General features: G+C 55.2%; 1 protein-coding gene across 1 annotated transcript in view; it reads left to right on the top strand.

Moving 5' to 3' along the window:
* Positions 1-801: 801 nt before the first annotated feature.
* PLVAP (plasmalemma vesicle associated protein) overlaps positions 802-13037 on the top strand; it is a 59806-nt gene continuing 47570 nt past the window's right edge. The window contains exon 1 of the mRNA XM_069216267.1: positions 802-1468. Within this exon, the coding sequence (XP_069072368.1) occupies positions 1085-1468 (384 nt within the window). The 5' untranslated portion in view covers positions 802-1084. The remainder of the gene's footprint in view (positions 1469-13037) is intronic.

The following is a 13037-nucleotide window of genomic DNA, read 5'->3' as shown; positions in this document are numbered from 1 at the left end:
TATGCCCACACTCCACTGGACATCGTACTCCTGTGCCATTACCCTCACACTCCAGTGGGCACCATCCTTCTGTGCCCACACCCTCACACTCCACTGCATACCATACTCCTGTGCACATACCCTCACACTCCAGTGGGCACCCTCCTCCTGTGGCCGCACACTCCATTACCCACCTTCTCCTGATCCAACGTTCACACTCTCCAATGTCCACCTTCTCCTGAGCCCACACCCTCCACTGGCCACCATCCTGAGCCCACACCCTCACACTCCAGTGACCACCACCCTGTGCCCATACCCTCACACTTCAGTGGCCGCCACTCTCCTAAGCCAACATCCTCAATCCAGTGGCCACCCAACTCCTGAGCCCACACCCTCACATTCCACTGGCCTCCACCATCCTGTGTCCACACCCTCACCCTCCAGTGGCCAGCACCATCCTGTGCCCAAACCCTCACACTGCAGCGGCCACCACCATCCTGTGCCCACACCCTCACACTGCAATGGCCACCCTTTCGGTACACGCTCACTCCGCGTACTGGGAGAAGGGGCGAAGAACAAAAGGGGCTTGGCACCATGTGTCGGACACATCAACTTCTTAACAATGTCCCTTCCTCCGGGAACCCGGCCAGGGCCACCCTCCGGCTGCAGGGGCATCCGGCTGCGCAGGAAGGAGCCGGAGGTACAGGGATGCACTCCGTCCACCAATGTAAACACCCTGGGTGGGGCAGGAGGGGAGGGCTGTCAACACTGGCCACACCCCCAAGCATAGACCCAACAGCCCCCTTGTGAGGGAGGCCAGTGCGCGAGGGAGCAGGGGAAGAGGGAAAAGAGGGCGCAAGAGCAGGGGGAAAAGGGAACAGAGGGCGCAAGAGAAGGGGACAGAGGGCGCAAGAGCAGAAGAGGGAACAGAGCGCGCAAGAGAAGGGGACATAGGGCGCAAGAGCAGGAGGAAGAGGGAACACAGGGCGCAACAGCAGAGGACAGAGCGCGCAAGAGCAGGGGAAGAGGGGACAGAGCGCGCAGGAGAGCCAGAGCGCGCAGGTGCGCCAGGAGCCAGGCCCGGAGCGCCCAGAAACCCCCGGGCATGGACAAGAGCCCCTACACCATGTCCAAGTTCGGGCTGGAGTACAAGGACAGCCTGCACTCCAAGCAGAAGGGCTGCTGGTCCTACCTGAAGTACTTCTTCCTCTTCACCTCGCTCATCCAGTCCCTCATCATCCTCGGCCTGGTGCTCTTCATGGTGTACGGGAACCCGCAGATCAGCAACGAGTCGCACCTGCAGGAGAAGGAGCGCAGCGCGCACGACATGAACCGGCAGATCATGGGCTTCAAGGCGCAGATGGCCAACATGTCGCGGCTTCTGAACGCCACGCGCCGAGAGGCCGACCAGTCCCGCCTGCTCCAGCAGAGCGCGCAGCGCTTCATGGGCGTGCTGAACCATACCAACGCGGCTTTACGCACAGAGAACGTGAGTCTGGGCGGCGGCCCGAGGGCTCCTGTCAAGGGTCGATACCATCACAGCCTGCCAAGCTTCCCAGCTCCATGTGTAGTTCGCTGCTCCAATCCAGGGTGTTTCCTATGAATCCCAGGACGAGTAGCCTTGTTTACCCCATTATAAAACAGGACTACAAGTCCCAGAATTCAAAGGAAAACATCTGGACTGGAGCAGCACTTTACGCATCGACCTGGGAAACTTGGCAGCTCTTTGGCGCTCGCAGGGTACGGGAGAGGCCTGCAGGGGATTAGTGGGTGGACGGGTGGTCTCTGAAGCAGGGATCTGTGGAGGGTGTACGGAAGAGGTGGTCTCGGGGAGGAATGGTGGTCTGAGGAGAAGAGGCTGTCTAAAGGAGGATAGGTGGGAGGCAGAGGGTAACACAGGGCCCTGCAGTGCAGAGGGACCCCCAACCCTTTGGTGTGGGTGGGGGCACTCAGCTCAAGGCTAAAAGATGTCTGTGAGGTTTTACAGACTTAGAGGCCCCTCTTCACGTTCTGTAGGGGGGAGGGAAGGTGTAATTTAGTGTTGCGCCACTGGTGGTAAATTGGGGAATATAGTCTACTGGACAGGTGGTCCGTGGTCGAGAAATGGTCTGAGGTATGGGGGTGTTGGTCTAGTGGAGATGTGGTCTGGTGCATGAGAAGTGGAACCTTGAGAGAAGTGGTCTGCGGAGGAGAGGCATTCTGTGTGCGAGAGGTGGTGTGTGAAAAAGAGATGGCCTGTGGAGCAGAGGAAACATTCACTGCGGGATGGATGGTCCAGTGGAGAGGTAGTCTGAGGAAGAGAGATGTCAGTGGAGGAGAGGCGGCGTGTGGAGGGTTGGTGGTCTGTGGAGCAGAGGAAACATTCTCTGCGGGATGGATGGTCCAGTGGATAGGTGGTCTGAGGAAGAGAGTTGTCAGTGGAGGAGAGGTGGAGTGTGGAGGGTTGATGGCCCTGTGGATAGGTAGTCTGAGGAAGAGAGATGTCAGTGGAGGAGAGGCGGCGTGTGGAGGGTTGGTGGCCCTGTGGATAGGTGGTCTGAGGAAGAGAGATGTCAGTGGAGGAGAGGCGGCGTGTGGAGGGTTGGTGGCCCTGTGGATAGGTGGTCTGAGGAAGAGAGATGTCAGTGGAGGAGAGGCGGCGTGTGGAGGGTTGGTGGCCCTGTGGATAGGTGGTCTGAGGAAGAGAGATGTCAGTGGAGGAGAGGCGGCGTGTGGAGGGATAAAGAGAGATGTCAGTGGAGGAGAGGTGGAGTGTGGAGGGTTGATGGCCCTGTGGATAGGTGGTCTGAGGAAGAGAGATGTCAGTGGAGGAGAGGCGGCGTGTGGAGGGTTGGTGGTCTGTGGAGCAGAGGAAACATTCTCTGCGGGATGGATGGTCCAGTGGATAGGTGGTCTGAGGAAGAGAGTTGTCAGTGGAGGAGAGGTGGAGTGTGGAGGGTTGATGGCCCTGTGGATAGGTGGTCTGAGGAAGAGAGATGTCAGTGGAGGAGAGGCGGCGTGTGGAGTGTTGGTGGCCCTGTGGATAGGTGGTCTGAGGAAGAGAGATGTCAGTGGAGGAGAGGTGGAGGGTTGATGTCCCTGTGGATAGGTGGTCTGAGGAAGAGAGATGTCAGTGGAGGAGAGGCGGCGTGTGGAGGGATGAAGAGAGATGTCAGTGGAGGAGAGGTGGAGTGTGGAGGGTTGATGGCCCTGTGGATAGGTGGTCTGAGGAAGAGAGATGTCAGTGGAGGAGAGGTGGTGTGTGGAGGGATGAAGAGAGATGTCAGTGGAGGAGCGGCGGCGTGTGGAAGGTTGGTGGTCTGTGGAGGTTTGATGGCCCTGTGGATAGGTGGTCTGAGGAAGAGAGATGTCAGTTGAGGAGAGGCGGTGTGTGGAGGGTTGAAGAGAGATGTCAGTGGAGGAGAGGTGGCGTGTGGAGGGTTGGTGGCCCTGTGGATAGGTGGTCTGAGGAAGAAAGATGTCAGTGGAGGAGAGGCGGCGTGTGGAGGGTTGGTGGTCTGTGGAGGTTTGATGGCCCTGTGGATAGGTGGTCTGAGGAAGAGAGATGTCAGTGGAGGAGAGGTGGTGTGTGGAGGGATGAAGAGAGATGTCAGTGGAGGAGAGGCGGCGTGTGGAAGGTTGGTGGTCTGTGGAGGTTTGATGGCCCTGTGGATAGGTGGTCTGAGGAAGAGAGATGTCAGTTGAGGAGAGGCGACGTGTGGAGGGTTGAAGAGAGATGTCAGTGGAGGAGAGGCGGCGTGTGGAGGGTTGAAGAGAGATGTCAGTGGAGGAGAGGCGGCGTGTGGAGGGTTGAAGAGAGATGTCAGTGGAGGAGAGGTGGCGTGTGGAGGGTTGGTGGCCCTGTGGATAGGTGGTCTGAGGCGTGTGGAGGGTTAATGGTCCTGTGGAGAGGTAATCTGTAGTCAGGGCCGAATTAGGGCGTGCGGGGGGCGCTGACCTCAGGGGTGCGCTGTGTTTAGCAATTACTTAGGAAATTTGCGATTTAAAAGCACCTGCTGAAAAGTTCCTTGTGCGTCCAGCCTTCAAGAAACAATTAAAATGCCAGGTTACCTCTTGTGATGAATGTTCCTGCTAGGGAGGGATGAGAATGGAGCCTTTACACATGGAGTGTGTGAAAGGGGGGCTATGGGGAGATGAGGGGCACATTTGCTGGGTGGTAGTCAGTGAATCGGAAGAGGTGGTCATGGGGTGGGGGTGCCATAAAAGACTGTTGCACAGGGCGCCACCAGGGCCCTGTCTGCACTAGAGAGAGATGGCCAGTGGAGGGAAGGTGTCTAGGGAGAGTCAATCAATCAATCAATCATAGTATTTATAAAGCGCGCTATGTACCCGTCAGGGTTTCGAGGCGCTGAGGGGGGGGGGGGGGGAGCGCTGCTGGTTTATCGGTCGAAAAGCCAGGTCTTGAGGAGCCTTCTGAATGCGAGGAGGTCCTGGGTCTGGCGAAGGGATGTGGGGAGAGAGTTCCAGGTCTTGGCGGCGAGGAAGGAGAAGGATCTGCCGCCGGATGTCTTGCGCTGGATTCGGGGTACGATGGCGAGGGCGAGGTTGGCGGATCGGAGTTGACGTGTTGGGGTGTAGAAGTGAAGTCTGGTGTTGAGGTAGGAGGGTCCGGTGTTGTGAAGTGCCTTGAGAGCGTGGGTCAGGAGTTTGAAGGTGATCCTCTTGTCTACCGGGAGCCAGTGGAGTTCCTTTAGGTGAGGGGAGATGTGACTTCGGCGGGGTATGTTGAGGATCAGTCGGGCGGAGGCATTTTGGATACGTTGGAGGCGTTTGATGTCTTTGGTTGGGATGCCTTGTGGTGGTCTTTGGAGCAGCGGGGGTCTGGTAGTGCCCAGGCAGCCTAGGGAGTGGGCATGGCCTAGCTGTGAGAAGTGGTCTGTGGAAACTTTGGTCTCGGACATGCTATCGGCCGATGTAGTCTGGGGCTATGTACGGGGCTATGGACGTGGCCCGGTGTAGGACGATGTAATCCAATGCGGGGGATGTACTCTGGTTTTGGGGGTGTGGTATAGTAACCCACATAAACCAGGGCGCGCGGGGGGCGCTGACCTCAGGGGTGCGCTGTGTTTAGCAATTACTTAGGAAACTTGCGATTTAAAAGCACCTGCTGAAAAGTTCCTTGTGCGTCCAGCCTTCAAGAAACAATTAAAATGCCAGGTTACCTCTTGTGATGAATGTTCCTGCTAGGGAGGGATGAGAATGGAGCCTTTACACATGGAGTGTGTGAAAGGGGGGCTATGGGGAGATGAGGGGCACATTTGCTGGGTGGTAGTCAGTGAATCGGAAGAGGTGGTCATGGGGTGGGGGTGCCATAAAAGACTGTTGCACAGGGCGCCACCAGGGCCCTGTCTGCACTAGAGAGAGATGGCCAGTGGAGGGAAGGTGTCTAGGGAGAGTGGTGGTCTTTGGAGCAGCGGGGGTCTGGTAGTGCCCAGGCAGTCTAGGGAGTGGGCATGGCCTAGCTGTGAGAAGTGGTCTGTGGAAACTTTGGTCTCGGACATGCTATCGGCCGATGTAGTCTGGGGCTATGTACGGGGCTATGGACGTGGCCCGGTGTAGGACGATGTAATCCAATGCGGGGGATGTACTCTGGTTTTGGGGGGGTGGTATAGTAACCCACATAAACCAGAGACACCCGACTTAACCAGTGCTCAATTTGTGCTTGTTGTTTCCGGTGCTGAGCACCAGCACTTATTTCTGAGGGCCGGGGCTTATTCTTCTGTCTCAAGCATTTGCTGCCAGCAAAAGATACATATGGGAAAGAGAGAGGAAGAGAAAAACGAAAAAGCGTTACAAAGGGAGAAAACAGAAAGCTGCAAGAGTGAGCTGAAGGGGCAGGGAGTGGCTTTATATGGATTCAAGAGGCCCGAGATGGCTTCAGGTTTAAGCTGCCTCAGCATTCTGTGCTCGCACATTTAATTGCAGCAGTCGCGAGTTTAAGAGGAGGGCTTTGGGCACCGGCACCTTTTTATCTACAAATTAAGCACTGGACTTAACCAGTTAGCGAGGCGCCCCCAGTTTTTGGGCAGAGCCTCTGTGCATGCAGAGGACCCCTGTCGCGTGGCCCCAGTACCTTCTGCCCCTCAGCCGCCAGGTGCCACCAACGCCAGGGTGACCGGACCCCTAGACTTGACCATCTCCTCGTAGCGCCTCGGACAGAGGGCGCCTAAAGACGGCCAGCCCGCTGCTTAGTGCTACGCAATATTCCTCTGGGTAAGCGCTACACAAATGATACAGTACAATATGGTACACCTGCCTAGTAAAGGCTTCAACGCCCACCCACAGCCTGGGGTGCGCCGGCGCTTTACTTATTTGGATGAGGGGTTGGGGGGAGTTTGGAAATTTGCAGATGCCACAGTCTGATAGGGAACCCCTAACACATTCCGCTGCTTCATCTCGGGGTGCACTGAGCCCAAGGAATTATTTCTGAATAACAGTGAAACCCGCGGGACCGCTTGTGACTCCAGCGCCTTCCTGCGTTGGCGCTACAAGTACGTCTTCGGGGTTCTGTGCTTCACCTCAGCAGATGTCGGTGTTCATTTTATTTCTCTCAGCGCTTGTATCTAAAGCTGTGCACGACGTAAGAGAAAAACGCGCTGGAAATTATACGGCAATGAGTATAATAGAAATATGATTTTAAGCGGTAACTCTAATAAATGAGTAATAAAAATATATATGACCATCCGGGCCCCCCCTATGACCAGCTCACACTCTGTGCTGCTGAGCTCAGCCCCCGGTCCACCGGGACCCCTCTATGACAAGCTCACCCTCTGTGCTGCTGAGCTCAGCTCCCCTGACCCATCCATGCCCCCCCTATGACCAGCTCAAGCATGGCCAGTTTTAGGGTGGTGCAACCGCACCGTGCACTGACCTGTGGGGGGCTTGCACCGACCTGGGGGGCGGGGGAGGGCACTGTGTTTAGACATAACTTACCATTTAAAAGCACCTGCTGCACACTTCCTTTTGCATCCAGCTTTTGGCAGGAATACAAATGTCATGCTGACTCTTGTGATTAATGTTCCTCCTTGAGAGAGATTAGAGTTTTGTCTGGTGTAACTGATGAGTAGTGTGAGAGGCTGTCACTGGTGAGCAGTGTGAGAGTCTGGCATTGATGAGCAGAGCGAGAGGCTGTCACTGGTGAGCAGTGTAGGAGCCTGGCATTTATGAGTAGTGTGAGAGGCTGTCACTGGTGAGCAGTGTAGGAGCCTAGCACTGATGAGTAGTGTGAGAGGCTGTCACTGGTGAGCAGTGTGAGAGCCTGGCATTGATGAGTAGTGTGAGAGGCTGTCACTGGTGAGCAGTGTGAGAGCCTGGCTTTGATGAGTAGTGCGAGAGGCTGTCACTGGTGAGCAGTGTAAGAGCCTGGCATTGATGAGTAGTGCGAGAGGCTGTCACTGGTAAGCAGTGTAGGAGCCTAGCACTGAAGAGTAGTGTGAAAGGCTGTCACTGCTGAGCAGTGTAAGAGCCTGGCATTGATGAGTAGTGCGAGAGGCTGTCACTGGTGAGCAGTGCGAGAGGCTTGCAAGAGGCTGTCACTGGTGAGCAGTGTGAGAGTCTGTCACTGGTGAGCAGTGTGAGAGCCTGGCATTGATGAGTAGTGTGAGAGGCTGGCATTGATGAGTAGTGTGAGAGGCTGTCACTGGTGAGCAGTATGAGAGCCTGGCATTGGTGAGTAGTGTGAGAGGCTGTCACTGGTTAGCTGTGTAACAGCCTGGCATTGATGAGCAGTGTGAGAGGCTGTCACTGGTGAGCAGTGTGAGAGCCTGGCATTGATGAGTAGTGCGAGAGGCTGTCACTGGTGAGCAGTGTGAGAGTCCGGCATTGATGAGTAGTGGCATTGATGTGCAGTGTGAGAGGCTGTCACTGGTGAGCAGTGTGAGAGTCCGGCATTGATGAGTAGTGTGAGGCTGTCACTGGTTAGCAGTGTAAGAGCCTGGCATTGAGTAGTGTGAGAGGCTGTCACTGGTGAGCAGCGTGAGAGTCTGGCATTGATGAGTAGTGTGAGAGGCTGTCACTGGTGAGCAGTGTGAGAGCCTGGCACTGAGTACTGTGAGAGGCTGTCACTGGTGAGCAGTGTAAGAGGCTGGCACTGAGTACTGTGAGAGGCTGTCACTGGTGAGCAGTGTAAGAGGCTGGCATTGATGAGTAGTGTGAGAGGCTGTCACTGGTGAGCAGTGTGAGAGCCCGGCATTGAGTACTGTGAGAGGCTGTCACTGGTGAGCAGTGTAAGAGCCTGGCATTGATGAGTAGTGTGAGAGGCTGGCATTGATGAGTAGTGTGAGAGGCTGTCACCGTTGAGCAGTATGAGAGCCTGGCACTGAGTACTGTGAGAGGCTGTCACTGGTGAGCAGTGTAAGAGGCTGGCATTGATGAGTAGTGTGAGAGGCTGGCACTGGTGAGCAGTATAAGAGCCTGGCATTGATAAGTAGTGTGAGAGGCTGTCACTGGCGAGCAGTGTAGGAGCCTAGCACTGATGAGTAGTGTGAGAGGCTGTCACTGGTGAGCAGTGCAAGAGCCTGGCATTGATGAGCAGTGTGAGAGGCTGTCTCTGGAGAGCAGTGCAAGAGCCTGGAATTGATGAGTAGTGTGAGAGGCTGTCTCTGGTGAGCAGTGTGAGAGCCTGGCATTGATGAGTAGTGTGAGAGGCTGTCACTGGTGAGCAGTGTGAGAGCCTGGCTTTGATGAGTAGTGCGAGAGGCTGTCACTGGTGAGCAGTGTAAGAGCCTGGCATTGATGAGTAGTGCGAGAGGCTGTCACTGGTAAGCAGTGTAGGAGCCTAGCACTGAAGAGTAGTGTGAAAGGCTGTCACTGCTGAGCAGTGTAAGAGCCTGGCATTGATGAGTAGTGCGAGAGGCTGTCACTGGTGAGCAGTGCGAGAGGCTTGCAAGAGGCTGTCACTGGTGAGCAGTGTGAGAGTCTGTCACTGGTGAGCAGTGTGAGAGCCTGGCATTGATGAGTAGTGTGAGAGGCTGGCATTGATGAGTAGTGTGAGAGGCTGTCACTGGTGAGCAGTATGAGAGCCTGGCATTGGGGAGTAGTGTGAGAGGCTGTCACTGGTTAGCTGTGTAACAGCCTGGCATTGATGGGCAGTGTGAGAGGTTGTCACTGGTGAGCAGTGTGAGAGCCTGGCATTGATGAGTAGTGCGAGAGGCTGTCACTGGTGAGCAGTGTGAGAGTCCGGCATTGATGAGTAGTGGCATTGATGTGCAGTGTGAGAGGCTGTCACTGGTGAGCAGTGTGAGAGTCCGGCATTGATGAGTAGTGTGAGGCTGTCACTGGTTAGCAGTGTAAGAGCCTGGCATTGAGTAGTGTGAGAGGCTGTCACTGGTGAGCAGCGTGAGAGTCTGGCATTGATGAGTAGTGTGAGAGGCTGTCACTGGTGAGCAGTGTGAGAGCCTGGCACTGAGTACTGTGAGAGGCTGTCACTGGTGAGCAGTGTAAGAGGCTGGCATTGATGAGTAGTGTGAGAGGCTGTCACTGGTGAGCAGTGTGAGAGCCCGGCATTGAGTACTGTGAGAGGCTGTCACTGGTGAGCAGTGTAAGAGCCTGGCATTGATGAGTAGTGTGAGAGGCTGGCATTGATGAGTAGTGTGAGAGGCTGTCACCGTTGAGCAGTATGAGAGCCTGGCACTGAGTACTGTGAGAGGCTGTCACTGGTGAGCAGTGTAAGAGGCTGGCATTGATGAGTAGTGTGAGAGGCTGGCACTGGTGAGCAGTATAAGAGCCTGGCATTGATAAGTAGTGTGAGAGGCTGTCACTGGCGAGCAGTGTAGGAGCCTAGCACTGATGAGTAGTGTGAGAGGCTGTCACTGGTGAGCAGTGCAAGAGCCTGGCATTGATGAGCAGTGTGAGAGGCTGTCTCTGGTGAGCAGTGCAAGACCCTGGAATTGATGAGCAGTGTGAGAGGCTGTCTCTGGTGAGCAGTGTGAGAGCCTGGCATTGATGAGTAGTGTGAGAGGCTCTCACTGGTGAGCAGTGTGAGAGCCTGGCTTTGATGAGTAGTGCGAGAGGCTGTCACTGGTGAGCAGTGTAAGAGCCTGGCATTGATGAGTAGTGCGAGAGGCTGTCACTGGTAAGCAGTGTAGGAGCCTAGCACTGAAGAGTAGTGTGAAAGGCTGTCACTGGTGAGCAGTGCAAGAGCCTGGCATTAGAGAGTAGTGTGAGAGGCTGGCACTGGTGAGCAGTGTAAGAGCCTGGCATTGATAAGTAGTGTGAGAGGCTGTCACTGGTGAGCAGTGTAGGAGCCTAGCACTGATGAGTAGTGTGAGAGGCTGTCACTGGTGAGCAGTGTGAGAGCCTGGCATTGATGAGTAGTGGGAGAGGCTGTCACTGGTGAGCAGTGTAAGAGCCTGGCTTTGATGAGTAGTGCGAGAGGCTGTCACTGCTGAGCAGTGTAAGAGCCTGGCATTGATGAGTAGTGCGAGAGGCTGTCACTGGTGAGCAGTGCGAGAGGCTTGCAAGAGGCTGTCACTGGTGAGCAGTGTGAGAGTCTGTCACTGGTGAGCAGTGTGAGAGTCTGTCACTGGTGAGCAGTGTGAGAGCCTGGCATTGATGAGTAGTGTGAGAGGCTGGCATTGATGAGTAGTGTGAGAGGCTGTCACTGGTGAGCAGTATGAGAGCCTGGCATTGGTGAGTAGTGTGAGAGGCTGTCACTGGTTAGCTGTGTAACAGCCTGGCATTGATGAGCAGTGTGAGAGGCTGTCACTGGTGAGCAGTGTGAGAGCCTGGCATTGATGAGTAGTGCGAGAGGCTGTCACTGGCGAGCAGTGTGAGAGTCCGGCATTGATGAGTAGTGGCATTGATGTGCAGTGTGAGAGGCTGTCACTGGTGAGCAGTGTGAGAGTCCGGCATTGATGAGTAGTGTGAGGCTGTCACTGGTTAGCAGTGTAAGAGCCTGGCATTGAGTAGTGTGAGAGGCTGTCACTGGTGAGCAGCGTGAGAGTCTGGCATTGATGAGTAGTGTGAGAGGCTGTCACTGGTGAGCAGTGTGAGAGCCTGGCACTGAGTACTGTGAGAGGCTGTCACTGGTGAGCAGTGTAAGAGGCTGGCACTGAGTACTGTGAGAGGCTGTCACTGGTGAGCAGTGTAAGAGGCTGGCATTGATGAGTAGTGTGAGAGGCTGTCACTGGTGAGCAGTGTGAGAGCCCGGCATTGAGTACTGTGAGAGGCTGTCACTGGTGAGCAGTGTAAGAGCCTGGCATTGATGAGTAGTGTGAGAGGCTGGCATTGATGAGTAGTGTGAGAGGCTGTCACCGTTGAGCAGTATGAGAGCCTGGCACTGAGTACTGTGAGAGGCTGTCACTGGTGAGCAGTGTAAGAGGCTGGCATTGATGAGTAGTGTGAGAGGCTGGCACTGGTGAGCAGTATGAGAGCCTGGCACTGAGTACTGTGAGAGGCTGTCACTGGTGAGCAGTGTAAGAGGCTGGCATTGATGAGTAGTGTGAGAGGCTGTCACTGGCGAGCAGTGTAGGAGCCTAGCACTGATGAGTAGTGTGAGAGGCTGTCACTGGTGAGCAGTGCAAGAGCCTGGCATTGATGAGCAGTGTGAGAGGCTGTCTCTGGTGAGCAGTGCAAGAGCCTGGAATTGATGAGCAGTGTGAGAGGCTGTCTCTGGTGAGCAGTGTGAGAGCCTGGCATTGATAAGTAATGTGAGAGGCTGTCACCGGTGAGCAGTGTGAGAGCCTGGCATTGGTGAGTAGTGCGAGAGGCTGTCACTGGTGAGCAGTGTAAGAGCCTGGCATTGATGAGTAGTGCGAGAGGCTGTCACTGGTGAGCAGTGTGAGAGTCCGGCATTGATGAGCAGAGCGAGAGGCTGTCACTGGTGAGCAGTGTAGGAGCCTGGCATTTATGAGTAGTGTGAGAGGCTGTCACTGGTGAGCAGTGTAGGAGCCTAGCACTGATGAGTAGTGTGAGAGGCTGTCACTGGTGAGCAGTGCAAGAGCCTGGCATTGATGAGCAGTGTGAGAGGCTGTCTCTGGTGAGCAGTGTGAGAGCCTGGCATTGATAAGTAATGTGAGAGGCTGTCACCGGTGAGCAGTGTGAGAGCCTGGCATTGGTGAGTAGTGTGAGAGGCTGTCACTGGTTAGCTGTGTAACAGCCTGGCATTGATGAGCAGTGTGAGAGGCTGTCACTGGTGAGCAGTGTGAGAGCCTGGCATTGATAAGTAGTGGCATTGATGAGCATTGTGAGAGGCTGTCACTGGTGAGCAGTGTGAGAGCCTGGCATTGATGAGTAGTGCGAGAGCCTGTCACTGGTGAGCAGTGTGAGAGTCTGGCATTGATGAGTAGTGCGAGAGGCTGTCACTGGTGAGCAGTGTAAGAGCCTGGCATTGATGAGTAGTGCGAGAGGCTGTCACTGGTGAGCAGTGCAAGAGGCTTACAAGAGGCTGTCACTGGTGAGCAGTGTGAGAGTCTGTCACTGGTGAGCAGTGTGAGAGCCTGGCATTGATGAGTAGTGTGAGAGGCTGGCATTGATGAGTAGTGTGAGAGGCTGTCACTGGTGAGCAGTGTGAGATCCTGGCATTGATGAGTAGTGTGAGAGGCTGTCACTGGTGAGCAGTGTAAGAGCCTGGCATTGATGAGTAGTGTGAGAGGCTGTCACTGATGAGCAGTGTAAGAGCCTGGCATTCATGAGTAGTGTGAGAGGCTGGCATTGATGAGTAGTGTGAGAGGCTGTCACTGGTGAGCAGTTTGAGAACCTGGCACGGAGTACTATGAGAGGCTGTCACTGGTGAGCAGTGTAAGAGGCTGGCATTGATGAGAAGTGTGAGAGGCTGGCACTGGTGAGCAGTGTAAGAGCCTGACGTTGATGAGTAGTGTGAGAGGCTGGCACTGGTGAGCAGTGTAGGAGCCTAGCACTGATGAGTAGTGTGAGAGGCTGTCACTGGTGAGCAGTGTGAGAGCCTGGAACTGAGTACTGTGAGAGGCTGTTACTGGTGATCAGTGTAAGAGGCTGGCATTGATGAGTAGTCTGAGAGGCTGTCACTGGTAAGCAGTGTAGGAGCCTAGCACTGATGAGTAGAGTGAGAGGCTGTCACTGGTGAGCAGTGCAAGAGCCTG

Source organism: Pleurodeles waltl, chromosome 12 (assembly GCF_031143425.1).
Source record: "Pleurodeles waltl isolate 20211129_DDA chromosome 12, aPleWal1.hap1.20221129, whole genome shotgun sequence".
In the NCBI taxonomy this organism is placed as follows: Eukaryota; Metazoa; Chordata; class Amphibia; order Caudata; family Salamandridae; genus Pleurodeles; species Pleurodeles waltl.
This window is presented reverse-complemented; position numbering and strand designations above follow the sequence as displayed.